Source organism: Vanacampus margaritifer, chromosome 2 (assembly GCF_051991255.1).
Source record: "Vanacampus margaritifer isolate UIUO_Vmar chromosome 2, RoL_Vmar_1.0, whole genome shotgun sequence".
Lineage (NCBI taxonomy): Eukaryota > Metazoa > Chordata > Actinopteri > Syngnathiformes > Syngnathidae > Vanacampus > Vanacampus margaritifer.
The window spans coordinates 7088982-7103452 of NC_135433.1; the positions used below are offsets into that span (position 1 = coordinate 7088982).

A 14471-nucleotide genomic window follows, 5' to 3' on the forward strand; every position below is an offset into this window, starting at 1 on the left:
TGGTGGACAAATGTCTGTAACAAAATGATGGAAAAAAAACCTCTTCACATAACTTTTACTTAAGTATGAGTATGCAATTATTACTATTATTAAAAGAAAAAAAGAACAAGATTTTAATTATCTAATTTGAAGTTCTCTCTTTTAAAAAATACATTTGAAGTTCGCGCTCAGCTTCCTCTCAAACAGTTTCCCGGCATGCACTTGTTCCACTGCGCACTTGCGCAGGCGCAGATGGCTTTATTAGAACATCCCCAGCACAGGCGGAAACTACTACAACTGTGGAATTGACCGCACTTGGTAAAGTTTATTTATTTTTAATATACTTCACTCGTCAGTGTAGAGTTTTAAATAAAAGTTTGTTGAGCGTCTAATGTTTTAATTTAAAAGGTAAGCGAAACAAGCTAACAAGTGCGCTTGTCGGTTAGCAAAGCTGGAGTATCGTTAGCACAAACGGGCCCTTCCATTCACATCTTTGCTTGTTCTTTTTAAAAGCACGTTTCTTGACAATGTCCTGCTTATACTCGCTTATATTTTAAGGTAAACCTGTTAAAAAAAACTCGAGAAAACATTAATTGTCACGCCGGTGGCGTTGCAACGAGGCGTGCAGTGAAGGATTAGAATCTTTTAAGGTGACTACATGATTAAAACTGCATTTTAATATAGGGCCAGTTCATCTGTAATGACAGGTTCGTAAACATTCGCTCATAACTCGCGCACATACAATCTTTGTCGCCTTTTTTTCCGTTTCAAAGGGAAAAACTGAATCACACTGGTGTAAATAAGGTCATAATTAACATTTCAAGTGTTTAAGTTAGAAGTTAGACTTGTTATGTCAAAACCGTGTTAAACTACTTTTTATGTTTTATAAAAAACATGATATTGAGGAAAAAGCAGTTTGTGTAAATAAACTTAGGTATTCTTTTACAAGACATTATTTTAGGGTGGAGAGGTTGCTTTTTTTCTGGAGAATGGAGTTGGATTTGTATTTGAGAGAAAAAGTTGTAATCGTGCACAAATGAAAAGTTGTTGACCAATTTTTAAATGTTTTTTTTGTTGTTGTTGAAATAATTAGTTTTTGAATGCCAAGTAAAATTGTTACAAAAAATGTGATTTTGTAATGATGAAATTAATCTTGCAAGAAGAAACATAAATAGAAATTAAATTACTTTGCATAATTAATTACAGTGCACTTTCAATTACTTTATTCAAGAAACATTAAGAAAGCAAATATATGTGCTGTATCTGTTCTATGGCTTGTGTGTTTTTGTATACTACAACTAGGGGTGCACCGATCACAATTGTCTGGCCGATCTCCGATCTTTTAAAAAGTCTGACCTGCCAATCTCGATTTTTGGCGATCTTGATTTTTTTTCATAACAAGCAGCATACACCTTCAGAGTTCCAATCTTATTTTATTGGAAAACATTGAACAATATCTGTGAAATAATACAAACGGTTTGTTTTAACTGCAAATTAAGTAGTTCTCTGAAATAAAAATAAAAAGCCTATTAGTCATCTCAACAGAAGAGGACAGTGACTGACTTTTTCAGACCTCTGAGGAGGGAGATGAGATCGGTGAAAAAGATCGGTTTATATTTAAGTGATCGGCTGATCTTCGATCCCCCAAAACCAAGGAAATCGGGGCTGATAAATCGGCCGGCCGATCGATCGGTGCACCCCTAACTACAACTTTTATATGCTTTCACATATTGTACCATTGATGTTTTTGTTTAAAAATGAAAATTTAGTTAAGCTCAAATCATAAGCAAACAAAAATAATGAGCCTATTCATTCATGAGCTTCCGATAGCCAAGACTCAAGCCAAGTCACTTGGTATCCACATTCGGTATTGTGTTAGCCAGTTAACTACCCAATTCTACATTCTGATTTGCTGACACCCATGTCACTCACCAGGCTCTGTCTTTTAAGCCCATACACACTCAATCTCACAGATACTACTAGAAGGTGAGGATGGCGACCCCAAGTGGACAAAAACACCTGCACTTTACATGTGCATGTTATTGTTTCATAATGTAAACTCTGATTTTATCTAATTACTCTGTTAGTCAATGGGATAATTGGTAGAATAATCAATTTATTATAACATTTTTGATTGCTGCAGGCCCTAGTTGCCCATCGCTGTTTTTAAAGCAAAATGGAGTCTATTACTTATGGATGATTGTTTCACAGGCATGATGGCGGCAAGAGCATGATTGTTGTGGCCTAGCCATCATGACCGAGTGCTTCCTGCCACCCAGCAGCAGCCCCGCCGAGCAGCGGCGGGCCGAGCACCCGGGCGGGGTGGCGCGCACCCCCAGCTCCGAGGAGATCAGCCCCACCAAGTTTCCCGGGTTGTACCGCACCGGTGATCCATCGCCGCCACACGACGGCCTCCACCATGAGGTACCCGACGCATACGTGTCGGATGACGACAAAGAGCACAGCAAGAAGAAGAACAAGTTTAAGAAGAAGGAAAAGCGCAGTAAGTGGCAATTCTGTTAAAAAGCTGTAATACTAAAAGAAAAAAAGAAAAAAGACAGATAAGGAGAAGAAACCGGAAAGTTCTTGCAGAGTGATCCCCTTGTGCCATTTTTTTAGGTTTTAATGGTTCCGTTTCCTGCTCTAAGGTTTTCATCCCACTTGTTTTGCTGTAATGTTATATCTGTTTGAAATGCATGTCTTCTATTATATTTGTCCATATTTTTTTCTAATTATTAGTTCTGTGGTGTCCATCTTGTCTTGAGTTACCAAATATGGTGCTTTGCTCTTTAACGAGCTTGTGATAATAAATGTGAATAATTATTGCAATAATTTGATGTATTATAAAAAAATATCCGTCCGTCCGTCCGTCTTCTTCCGCTTATCCGGGGTCGGGTCGCGGGGGCAGCAGCTTTAGCAGGGAAGCCCAGACTTCCCTCTCCCCAGCCACTTCAGCCAGCTCATCCGACGGGACCCCAAGGCGTTCCCAGGACAGCCGAGAGACATAGTCTCTCCAGCGTGTCCTGGGTCGTCCCCGGGGCCTCCTGCCGGTAGGACATGCCCGGAACACCTCCCCAGGGAGGCGTCCAGGAGGCATCCGAACCAGATGCCCGAGCCACCTCAACTGGTTCCTCTCAACGTGGAGGAGCAGCGACTCAACGCTGAGTCCCTCCCGGATGACCGAGCTTCTCACCCTATCTCTAAGGGAGAGCCCGGCTACCCTGCGGAGGAAACTCATTTCGGCCGCTTGTATCCGGGATCTTGTTCTTTCGGTCACGACCCACAGCTCGTGACCATAGGTGAGGGTAGGAACGTAGATTGACCGGTAAATCGAGAGCTTTGCCTTTCGGCTCAGCTCCTTCTTCACCACAACGGACCGATACAGCGTCCGCATCACTGCAGACGCTGCACCGATCCGCCTGTCGATCTCCCGCTCTAACCTACCCTCACTCGTGAACAAGACCCCAAGATACTTGAACTCCTCCACTTGGGGCAGGACCTCCTCCCCGACCCGGAGAGGGCACTCCACCCTTTTCCGACTGAGGACCATGGTCTCGGATTTGGAGGTGCTGATCCTCTATCCTATATAAAAAAATATATTATAAAATTATTGTGATACATGAAAGTATTTTTTAATGTAATTTTTTGATTGGCTATGATAAGTCTGTGTGTGAAGATGTGTTTTATACATCGTCTGCAGTTATCAAATACGGTTCCAACCGAATTTTCCATAATTAGTAGAATATTTTTATGTACTGTTAAGTATGCATGCATGATCTTTTTTCATGCATAGTTAATGCTATTTATGTTCACATTTTCCTATGAGGGCAACGACATCCTCTTTGCCACTCGGGCAAAGTTGTACACGGTTTTCGACAGGGTTACTACGGCAACGTCAAGCGAATGCTAGTTTGTTTTTAGCTCTGACCTAGAGCGGAAGGTGACGGACAGTTTGGGAACGCTCCCGCCCACTCGCCAACCTTTTGTTTTTGAAACCTGGTGGCATAAGTGAACACTCATTGTCTTTTGTAAGACTATAAATGATTTAAAATTAGGGAGGTTGAGGCACAAGGGAGTTGTGCTACATTAGTGGCTGACCTGTTTTTTTTCCAAGCGCCCCCCTTTTCCTTTTCCCTTCCTGTTTCTCGTGTAGAAGTACTAACCAGTACTATCTCTCTCCGCCGCTCTCGACCCAGCGGAAGGATATGCCGCCTTCCAGGAGGACAGCTCGGCAGACGAGGCCGAGAGCCCGTCCAAGATGAAGCGCTCCAAGGGCATCCATGTGTTCAAGAAGCCCAGCTTCTCCAAGAAGAAGGAGAAGGACTTCAAGGTGAAGGAAAAGGGCCCCAAGGAAGCCAAAGACAAGAAGTCCAAAGACCTGACGGCCGCCGATGTGGTCAAACAATGGAAGGAGAAGAAGAAGAAGAAGAAGCCCAGTACCGTTGCTGCACCGGCTGGTGAGGTGGAGACGTTGCCTGCAGAGATTCCCACATTCAGGCCTATCTTTGGTGCCCCCCTTGCGGAGGCGGTGAAGCGGACCGCGCTGTACGATGGCATCCAGCTGCCCGCAATCTTCAGGGAGTGTGTGGACTACATCGAGAACTACGGCATGAAGTGTGAGGGCATCTATCGCGTCTCAGGTATGATAATAAGACCCGACTGTAGGTTTGTAAGATGGGACGGCCAGTGAGAAGAGAGACAACAAACAGCAGCAGCAACACTTGCTAAGATGACTTTTCAAAAGGGACCAATAGAGAAAATAAATAGTGACAAGGATGCTTTCTTAGTTTTAGAGGTGACAGACTGAGGGAAGGAAGACTACAAGAAGCAATATGTCGTTTGAGAAGAGACGGACGGATAAAAGCACCGGCAGAGGACAGAAAAGTAACTGCTAAGTTGTGGCTTTGGCGCGGGATAGAAAGAGTTACATGAGGGAACAAAAAGCAACAACTAGACAACAATATCAAGGACATATACTGTACTTAGTTTGAGAGGGGACAGACAGAAGAGAGAGAACAAACCGTAAGAGCAAATGACTGCAACAAGATGTATTTTTGTTGTTTTGGAAGGGGATTGACAAAGAAATACTAGGGAACAAAAAGCAATTAAAAACAGAAAAGCAACCACAACATTTTCTAGTACTTGGTTTTCGGAGGAAACAAAAGTCTGAAATAAGTTTATGCAACACAACTTGAGGGTCGCGACTCGCTATGCAGGTCAGTGCCATAATTAACTCATTCACTCCCAGCCATTTTCACTGAAGCAACCCCCTTCGCTCCCGGCCGTGTAACTGTTTTTGTATTTGTTCCGAACCGTCTCTGTTAGCACGTCATGGTTTGTTGCGTACTTGAAGACGACCAATACACAATTTCATTGCAGTATCTGCACTCCAAACCAAGTGGCAATAATGCGCCTAAATTAGTTTGCCTGCAGTAAAAAAAAAAAAAACACGAAGAAAAAAACATTGTCATGATAGTTTCCCCCCACACACACACACACACTTGATAAATGGTTATTTGCATGTGTGTTTGTTTACATACGTCAGTAATATTTATTCGCGCCGCGCTTTGTGTTGGCACTCACGAACGCAGCGCACTCACGCACGCACACACACACAGACTAGGAGTGGACTAGTGGAGCTATTGGGCTAACACAGCTATCTCCACGGCGCTCTTTTCATACTATTTCATTGCGTACGGAATCTCTCAAGATCTCCTGTCCAGCCACAGTGACTACGGTTACGGCTCGCGCATCATATAAGACTTATTCAACTTTTTTTTTTCTTTTAGGAGAGGAATAATTAGATCACTTGGAAAACGACCTTTGTTGAGCCCATTTTTTACATTAGAAAACCACAAAAAAATAAAATATAAAAGTACGAATACTAAAACAATGATCTTGTCCAATGCAGTCCCAAATGTACTTTGTGTGAAATCTGAGCTGGTTTAATAGAACACAAACATGCTATGTTTGCAGGGAGCCATTCTGCTTACTATACAGTGCTGACCTGGCATATATAACATTTATTTAAAAAATATATTAATACACACTAATAATAATGCTGATAATAAGGTGGATAAATCTTCCATACCAGCAATCTTTAACAATAAAGGTACGCTTTTTTCTTTGTTTTTTTTCTATTTAAAGAAAATTAAGATAAAGATACTTTTATGTGCATCTGCATCTTATGCCAAGTTGTCTTTGGTAGTTCTAAAAAATCTAAATGACGCTATGTTGGACAAAATGTTACCTTCATTACTGTCTGCTAAAATAAATGGGAACACCCCCCCCCCCCCCCCCCGAAATTTCAGCTTTTTGGACTTTTGTTTTTTCCTCTTATACCAAACTCGTACTGAACAGTGACCCAAAACTGAGGTACTTACCGAACCGTGACTTCTGTGAACCGTTACACCCCTAATTTTGTTTTGTTCGATTTGAGGATGGATTTGCATATTTTTTAAGTGACCGTGCTACTGGTCTCTCTTTTTTACTGGAATAGTCCTATATTGTACTTGAGGAACCTCTGCAAGTTTGCTGCACGGACCCACCACCTGTTGTTGCTTTTAGCGAGGCACCTGCTAGTACAGTATGTAGTTTCAGAGAGAACAGACAGAGAGAAAGACAAGAAAAGCAATCAAATACAGCAATAGCACCTGCAAGCATTTACATTGAGAAGTGACAGACCAAGAAAATACACCCCAAAAAAAAGCAATGATAAAAAACAATAAATGACCTTCTGTGGCTCTGTCAGGTATGAAATCCAAGGTGGACGAGCTAAAGACAGCATACGACCGCGAGGAGTGCCCGTGCCTGGAGGAGTACGACCCTCACACCGTGGCCAGCCTGCTCAAGCAATACTTGCGCGAGCTACCCGACAACCTGCTGGGCCGGGACCTGGCTCAGCGCTTCGAGGATGCGTGCGGCCGGCAGGCTGAGGCCGATAAGGTGGGCGAGTTCCAGAGGCTGCTGGCCGAAGCGCCGCCCGAAAGCCGCCTCCTGCTCGGCTGGCTGGTCACGCACATGGATCACGTCATCGCAAAGGAGGCCGACACCAAGATGAACATCCAGAACATCTCTATCGTTCTCAATCCCACCATACAGGTCCCTGACACTTTTTACATGGCTATGAAAATGGGTTACTCTGTTTGTCTTAGAAGCTTTGGCCTACTTAAGCGCTTTTATTTCTATGTGGGACATCTCCTTGGCTGCTTCACGTATTCCCAATTTACTAAGTATGCGATTTTTACATAAAAAAAGGAGTAATTTTACACTACAGTACGATTTAAAATTAAACCTATTTAACCCTGGAGAACCCACGGGGTCAAATTTGGCCCCTATAAATTCTGCTACTCAAATAACAAAGACCTTTTTTTATTTTTATTTTATTTTTATTTTTTTTTACAAATTTAACTTCAAAAGTCCAGAGTGCCACTTCTGACCCCTGCATGGGGCCATCTAGTGGATGAATATTGCACTTACATGAGCCAGAGTGGTGGTGACAAGATGGCTGGCAACATGCTGTTTTGTTGAGCTGGAAATCAATCCAAACAAAACCATCTTCTCAGCAAACCATCAGATGGTAAAATTGTGTTTTTTTTCCCAATCTATTTCATATCATGTTGCAGAATGCCTAGGAGTATGTTTTATATATATATTTTGATAAATTAGCAACTCTGAGCTAGTTCAAAAAACAAGGGTTCAAATTGAAAAAACATATATTTTGGTGTTCAGTGAACTTATAGCAATCATTTAATGTATAATTCATAATTTTCCAAAGAAGAAAAGGGTTCTTGGGTTCTCCAGGGTTAATATAAAAAAAATAAAAATGCTTGTGTGTACAGTTGAACAGGAACGTCAGTCAAATGTAACTTACCACTAAGAGATGCTTTCTCCCACCTGGGGTTTAGTAAATAAACCCCCACACCTTTCAACATTCTTATAGATCGGAAACCGGGTCCTCTACATGTTTTTCACGCATGTGAAAGATCTGTTCGGCAACGTGGTCCTGAGACAGGCGGTGCGCCCGCTCCGCTGGTCCAACATGGCCACCATGCCGGCACTACCCGAGACCCAGGATAGCATCAAGGAGGAGATCAGGCGACAGGTGAGATGATACATTTTTCTGGTGTGTTGTCTTGCTGCCCTTGAATGCAGTAAGTCTCCATTTAAATGTTTAGGATGGAAATGACAAAACATTTTCTTATTGTTTTAAGTCTCGTTGAATTAAATACTGTTGGTTTGCTTTACCATTTGAGAACGCATGGTAAAGAATTCCAAGAATTAACCTTATGCTCAACTACAAGGGTTCACCAATTCTGGTCCACAAAATCCAGAGTCCTGCAGGTTTTAGATGTTTCCACCCACTAGCAAACCTGTTTCATATAATCAGCTCATCAGCATGCCTGATAACGATCCTGATCTTTAGTATCAGGTGTGTTGTTAGGCGGAAACATCTAAAACCTGCAAGACTCCGGACCTCAAGGACCAGTCCCCACTTTGCTACTGTAGTCCATTTTTATGCTGCCAATAGTATTTTGGATAAAATCAGCCTCCTTACCATAACTACATAAGCCCCTCCTCCATTGTTGTTGTTTTATTAGCGTCACGTCCTAACTAGGCATGGGCCAATTTACCAGTTTGACAGTTTACAATGGTTTTTAAAAAGTCAAAGTTTCAATAACCGCTGCTACTACCTGTTACCGGTAATGAGCTCTTGTGTGTGTTTTTTAAAGTTTTTTTTAGGGGGACTCCTGAGCAGGGCACAATATGATTGGCTGCTTGCAGAGTTGAGTTAATGAGACACCTCTTTGAAGTTAATTGAGAGGGTTGGGGTGAGCAGATACACTTGGAGGAGGGAACACACGCTGCAAACTGAGGCCTTTTTTGCTGTGTTGATTAATGTGCATTGTCCTTAAAAAAAAAAAAAAGGTGCGAAGTGGGTACTAGGACAGCGTGCGTAGCCCATCACCAGTGATTGGATACTGTCACTTACTAAGAAGAATATATATATTAGGGATGCACAATAATGCTATTTTCAACCGATATCGATAAACCAATAATTTAGGAAGTGTCGATAACCGATAAGCAAGCCGATAATTGTTTGCAAAATTAACTTGAATACAAATATACAGGGATGTGATTTTTCCGCTAATTCGCGGAATTCCGCTTTTTTTACCCCCCCCCCCCCCCCCCAAAAAAAATCCGATTTATTTTTTTATTTTATTTTTAGTAGTTCATTGTGTATGCACATGACTCCGACAGATAACATCTTCTGCTATAACAAAGACATTTGTGGTATGCTCTAATATGAGTTACTTTTCATTTGGTCATGATACAATTATTTGTTCATGAAATTTGAACTCTTCAACATTATTTATGTGTTAACTTAGTAATCACATTAGTTAGATATGATGATATTCTCAGTGATAGTTTTTAAAAGCAAAGGCAGTCCAATGTTTTTGAATGTGACTGATTTTGAGTTGACTAAAACTGCCATTTTATATGGGATCGTTCAATATACATTGAAAATTTATGCTGTTGTTTTGTCTATTTCTTTGTCATGTGAGTGCATTGAAAGTACTTAAAAACACGGAAAACCCATGAGCTCCGGGGGGCTTCGCCCCCCTTGTCCCCCCACCAGGGCACTGCCCTCATGATGTATCACATCGACAACAAAACTTACAAGCCAGCCAACAGAAAAATTGTCACACAGGCACGGGGGTCGAGATACTGTTAATATTCATGTTTCGAGAAATCGAATGTAAACCGGCTAAATTTTCAGATAATTTCACTTTGGTCAAATCACATCCCTGAAATATACTTTCAAGTCCTAACGTGTACAAATACATTGAAACATTGTGTAAAGAACCATGAAGCAGCATTTTATTGATATCTCTGCTTCAAAGACAACCGGTAACTCATTTTGAGTTTGCCAAAACAACTGCAAATGCAACACAGTAAAGAAAGCACACACTGGCGACTGCCATGACGCCATGATGCATCTTCTGCGAAAACGAGCTTGTGCGCATTATGACATCACAAATATGCGACACTACCATATAAGAGGGGAGGGGTTGAGAACTTGGGCACAACTTGAGCCACAAACGCAACAGGTGGACCAACGTGGCATGTCTATTATTATCGGCAGCTTTCTTTATTATCTTTTTTATCTGTTTGACGTCAAATTGGTGGATAATTGCCGATAATTATCGGCCACCGATATTATTGTGCATCCCTAATATTTATTTAGTTAATTAAACTTAACATGGCGCACAGTTCTTCTGTACCAAATATTTTATACTTTGTTTAAATATAAAATAGATTGTGTTCAATGGGGAAAAAATGCTGTTTTTGATGACACAAATATTTTAAAATGTGTCATTTTAGAGCTGTAATTTTTAATACCGTCAGAATCTAATATTGGCCCATTCTTTTGATGCGTTGAATGCAGCCTGTTTTTTCTAGTTAAAGCATGTTTTTGCTGTATGACCGTGTTTTTTGTAGGAGTTCTTGCTCAACTGCCTGCACAGGGACCTACAGGCTGGCGTAAAGGACTTGTCCAAAGAGGAGCGTCTTTGGGAGGTCCAGAGAATCCTCACCGCTCTCAAGCGCAAGCTGAGGGAGGCCAAGCGACAAGTAAGAGGCGCTCACTTTCAAATGCCACCGCCTCCTTAGTTGAACAATGGTGACATAACGATGATAACTAATTTTTGCGTCGCTTCAGGAGTGCGAGACTAAGATCGCCCAGGAAATCGCCAGTCTGTCCAAGGAAGACGTTTCCAAAGAGGAGATGACGGAGAATGAGGAGGAAGTGGTTAACCTCTTACTGGCGCAGGTGAGTGCCTCGCCACCTTACATCCAAACTCATAATACTTCCCTCACTGGATGAATAAGCAGGATGTTTGAGATTTTTAGAAAAGGCTTTTAATTTAATTTAGTCACAATCACTAAATAAATAAATTACAATTTAATGAATAATCATTTGTTTATGATAAATGAAATCAAATATATAATTCTTTGAATTCGAAAATAGGATAAAATATGTATAAAGTGTTTAAAATTTTTCAAACATCACCAGTGTGAAATTATTGTGAAATATCTTTAGAACATTTGATAATTTATGGTACACATTAAAAATAAAGTATGCATTTAGTAATTTATGTATCATATGTAATATGTATATAACAAATGTATTTAAAATGTTAAATGTTAAAAAATTCATAAATATAAGAAATTTATAACATTTCATGAGTGCTGAAATTGATGAATAAATGTGAAAAATATTAATGTGTATTTGTTGCAATGTCAAATTAAAATTCACATATATATTGTATTACACACTATTTGCTACTGACCGAGCCCTGCTGTGAATTGCTAAAATTTACATAACTGCAATCAATTAATTAAACCTAACAGTAACACCAGGATTCCACAAGATAGCGCCTTGTTAATACTGATATTTTTGTTTTGAAAATCTACAAATCCTAACCATATCATAACCCTAACTAACCCTTTCGAATGCTGTCTGCACTTATATACAAAAAAACTAATAAATAAATCCATCCATTTAATTTCTTTAATGAATAAAACAATACATTAAAAAATTAATTCTACAATAAAACGATAAACTGACATGATTTTATTTAAATGAGTAAATACAGTATTCATATTAATGTGCCCTATTATTTGAACCATTAATAGGATACACTAAAAATAAAACAACCTATGTATTTTATGTTTTTATCCTGTGTAAAATGCTGTTGATAATTTAAAAGTTGCTTATGAATTCAAATATCTGGTCAGGAAAATGAGATCCTGACAGAGCAGGAGGAGCTAATCTCACTGGAGCAAGTATTACGCCGACAAATTGCCGCAGAGAAGGAGGAGATCGATAGGCTACGGGCGGAAATCGCAGACATCCAGAGGTAAAATGGTGGCTGTAGTTTCCTCGCGTTTTAGCGCCGTAATGCTAACTAGAGCACTAAAATTCCCATCCAGTCGTCAGCAGGGCCGCAGCGAGACCGAGGAGTATTCCTCCGAGAGTGAGAGCGAAAGCGAGGACGAGGAAGAGCTGCAGATGATCCTGGAGGACCTTCAGAAACAAAACGAGGAGCTGGAGGTAAGAACCAGGGAAAGAAAAGCCGCAAAGCCAACAAGAGCTCGTACCGCCATTCCGTGAGATGTCAATAAATCTCATGATGCGGCAGCCAAGTCCAAGTTTCTTCATAACCGACGGACTTTTTTTGTCACAGAACAAGAACACCCACCTGAACCAGGCCATCCATGAGGAGCAGGAGGCCATCTTGGAACTGCGCGTCCAGCTGCGCTTGCTACAAAGCCACAAGCTGCAGCATGAGGTAGCCGCGCAGCCGGCGCCGCCACCAACGGCAGCCGAGCAAGCCGCACCCGTGCAGCCCAGTCCGGAGGCCCGAGGTGTTGACGAGGAGCAGGCCAAGGTTGCCGACAGCAGCAGTACTGCCACCACTGGCGCCGCCGCCGCCGCCGCCGCCACCACCACCACCGCTATCTCTGTTGTGGCACCTGCCGGAAAGACAGTGAAGGATCCCCCCAAGCCGTCGCCCAGCAAAGACAGGCGGGACGGCAACGTGTGAGGCAAAATTGAAGGAAAGACGTTCCCTTACTTAAAGTGGAAGTCAAGCTTAAACATTTATTGACAATAATATGTTATATGTGACCTCACTAGTCTAAACATGACATTCTGATTAATATTACATTTGTGGAATATGAGTTATGAAGCAAAATCCAGCCGTTTTTATCTATCCCAGGTGGCGGCCATTTTGCCACTTGCTGTCGACTAAAGATGACATCACAGTTGCTCAGGGCTCAGACAACGACCAATCACAGCTCACCTGTTTTCTGAAGCTGCGCTGTGATTGGTTGTTACCTGAGACCTGAACAACATTGATGTCATCTTCAGTCGACAACAAGTGGCAAAATGGCCGCCGCCCTGAGATGGATAAAAATGACTGGATTTTGTTGCTTAACTAATATTTCACTAACGCAATATTAACCAGAATACCATATTACTACTGGAGCGGCATAGAACATATTATTGTCCCAAAAAATTGGGGGGTTGACTTCCCCTTTAGAAAATAAATCAACCATAAACGTAGTATGTGCATCATTGAGTCATCTTATGGTGACATATTGACCAAATAATTACAAATCTTGAAGGTCCTTGCCGTGGCCTTTAATATAATGCGTGAGTCAATGCGGTTTGTTGCGAATTGATTTTTGACCTGCTTAGTAGTAAATGTAGCTACTTTCAAGCAAAAGAAAAGCACCACCTTTTTTTGTTGTTGTTTTTTTTTTTTTGCTAACTGCTTCAGCTGATGCAAGCATATTGAATAATTAATTGCAGAGCTGGAAAGGTCTCACAGATGTTTGTTGCTTAACCTGGTTAATGATTTGGGGGATTTTTACTCATTTTCAAGCTGAGAAAAAAGTATTTTCATCATTGTTTCATCTTAGGGTGACTAAATAATAATGCATCTCCAAAGCCCTCGTTGACACCTTTCATATGACTGGTGAGTCGATGAGGCTTGTTGCAAATAGATATGTTTAGATTTATTTCCTTTGTCTTTCATCTTACAACATCGACTAAATAATGATATACTTAGAAAGCGCTTGAAACGATAGGGTTTGGTTGAATTGGTTTTAAAACTCTGGCCTGTGGGTCATATTCTCTTAAAAACTAACCAAACCAAAAAGCCCACAAATACTTCTATATCATCATAAAAATAATCACGTTAGATTGTCATATATTTTCATGAATTAATGTCACCATTAAACTGTGCCAAAATGAAGACTGATTAAACATAAAGGCTCTTTGTATAATACCGAATACATAAGATGGCTCTAAATATTTAAATTGAAGAAGTTGTACCTGTATTGAAATTAAGCTTTCTGGTAATATGTAATAAAGTATGTGTGTGTGTGTGTGTGTGTGTAATGTGTGTGTATGTATATATATATATATATATATATATATATATATATATATATATATATATATATATATATATATATATATATATATATATATATATATGTATATGTATGTATGTGTATATATGTATATATATATATATATGTATATGTATGTATGTGTATATATGTATATATATATATATATATATATGTATGCATATGTATATATATATGTATATATATATATATATATATGTATGCATATGTATATATATATATATGCATGTATGTATGCATATGTATATATATATATATGTATATATATATATTTATATATATATATATATATATATATATATATATATATATATATATGTCATAGGTAACAAATGGCTGGAAGGAGTGTTACTGCAATCATCTCCATGGGAATTTTTGTGATGATTTTTCATGTATTTGCCATATATATATATATATATATTTTAGCACACTACAGTTTTCTTCTGGCTATTTGTTGGAGGCTTGGGTGTGACATTTCATATTTT

The 14471-nt window shown here is 40.0% G+C and overlaps 1 protein-coding gene across 1 annotated transcript; it reads left to right on the forward strand.

Annotated features, from left to right (window-relative positions):
* Positions 1 to 174: 174 nt before the first annotated feature.
* On the forward strand, positions 175 to 13896 carry ralbp1 (ralA binding protein 1). The gene is made up of 10 exons (XM_077558287.1): positions 175 to 297; positions 2191 to 2482; positions 4176 to 4619; positions 6731 to 7080; positions 7922 to 8083; positions 10483 to 10614; positions 10703 to 10813; positions 11782 to 11903; positions 11977 to 12097; positions 12231 to 13896. The coding sequence occupies exons 2-10, from the start codon at positions 2233 to 2235 to the stop codon at positions 12588 to 12590; spliced, it is 2052 nt and encodes a 683-aa protein (XP_077414413.1). The 5' UTR covers positions 175 to 297; positions 2191 to 2232; the 3' UTR covers positions 12591 to 13896.
* The last annotated feature ends 575 nt before the right edge of the window (positions 13897 to 14471 follow it).

Coding starts and splice junctions, on each gene's coding strand:
- ralbp1 (XM_077558287.1), top strand. CDS start 2,233: ATGACCGAGTGCTTCCTGCCACCCAGCAGCAGCCCCGCCGAGCAGCGG. Junction 10,615..10,702: donor TGAGGGAGGCCAAGCGACAA/GTAAGAGGCGCT, acceptor GCGTCGCTTCAG/GAGTGCGAGACTAAGATCGC. Junction 11,904..11,976: donor GAAATCGCAGACATCCAGAG/GTAAAATGGTGG, acceptor ATTCCCATCCAG/TCGTCAGCAGGGCCGCAGCG.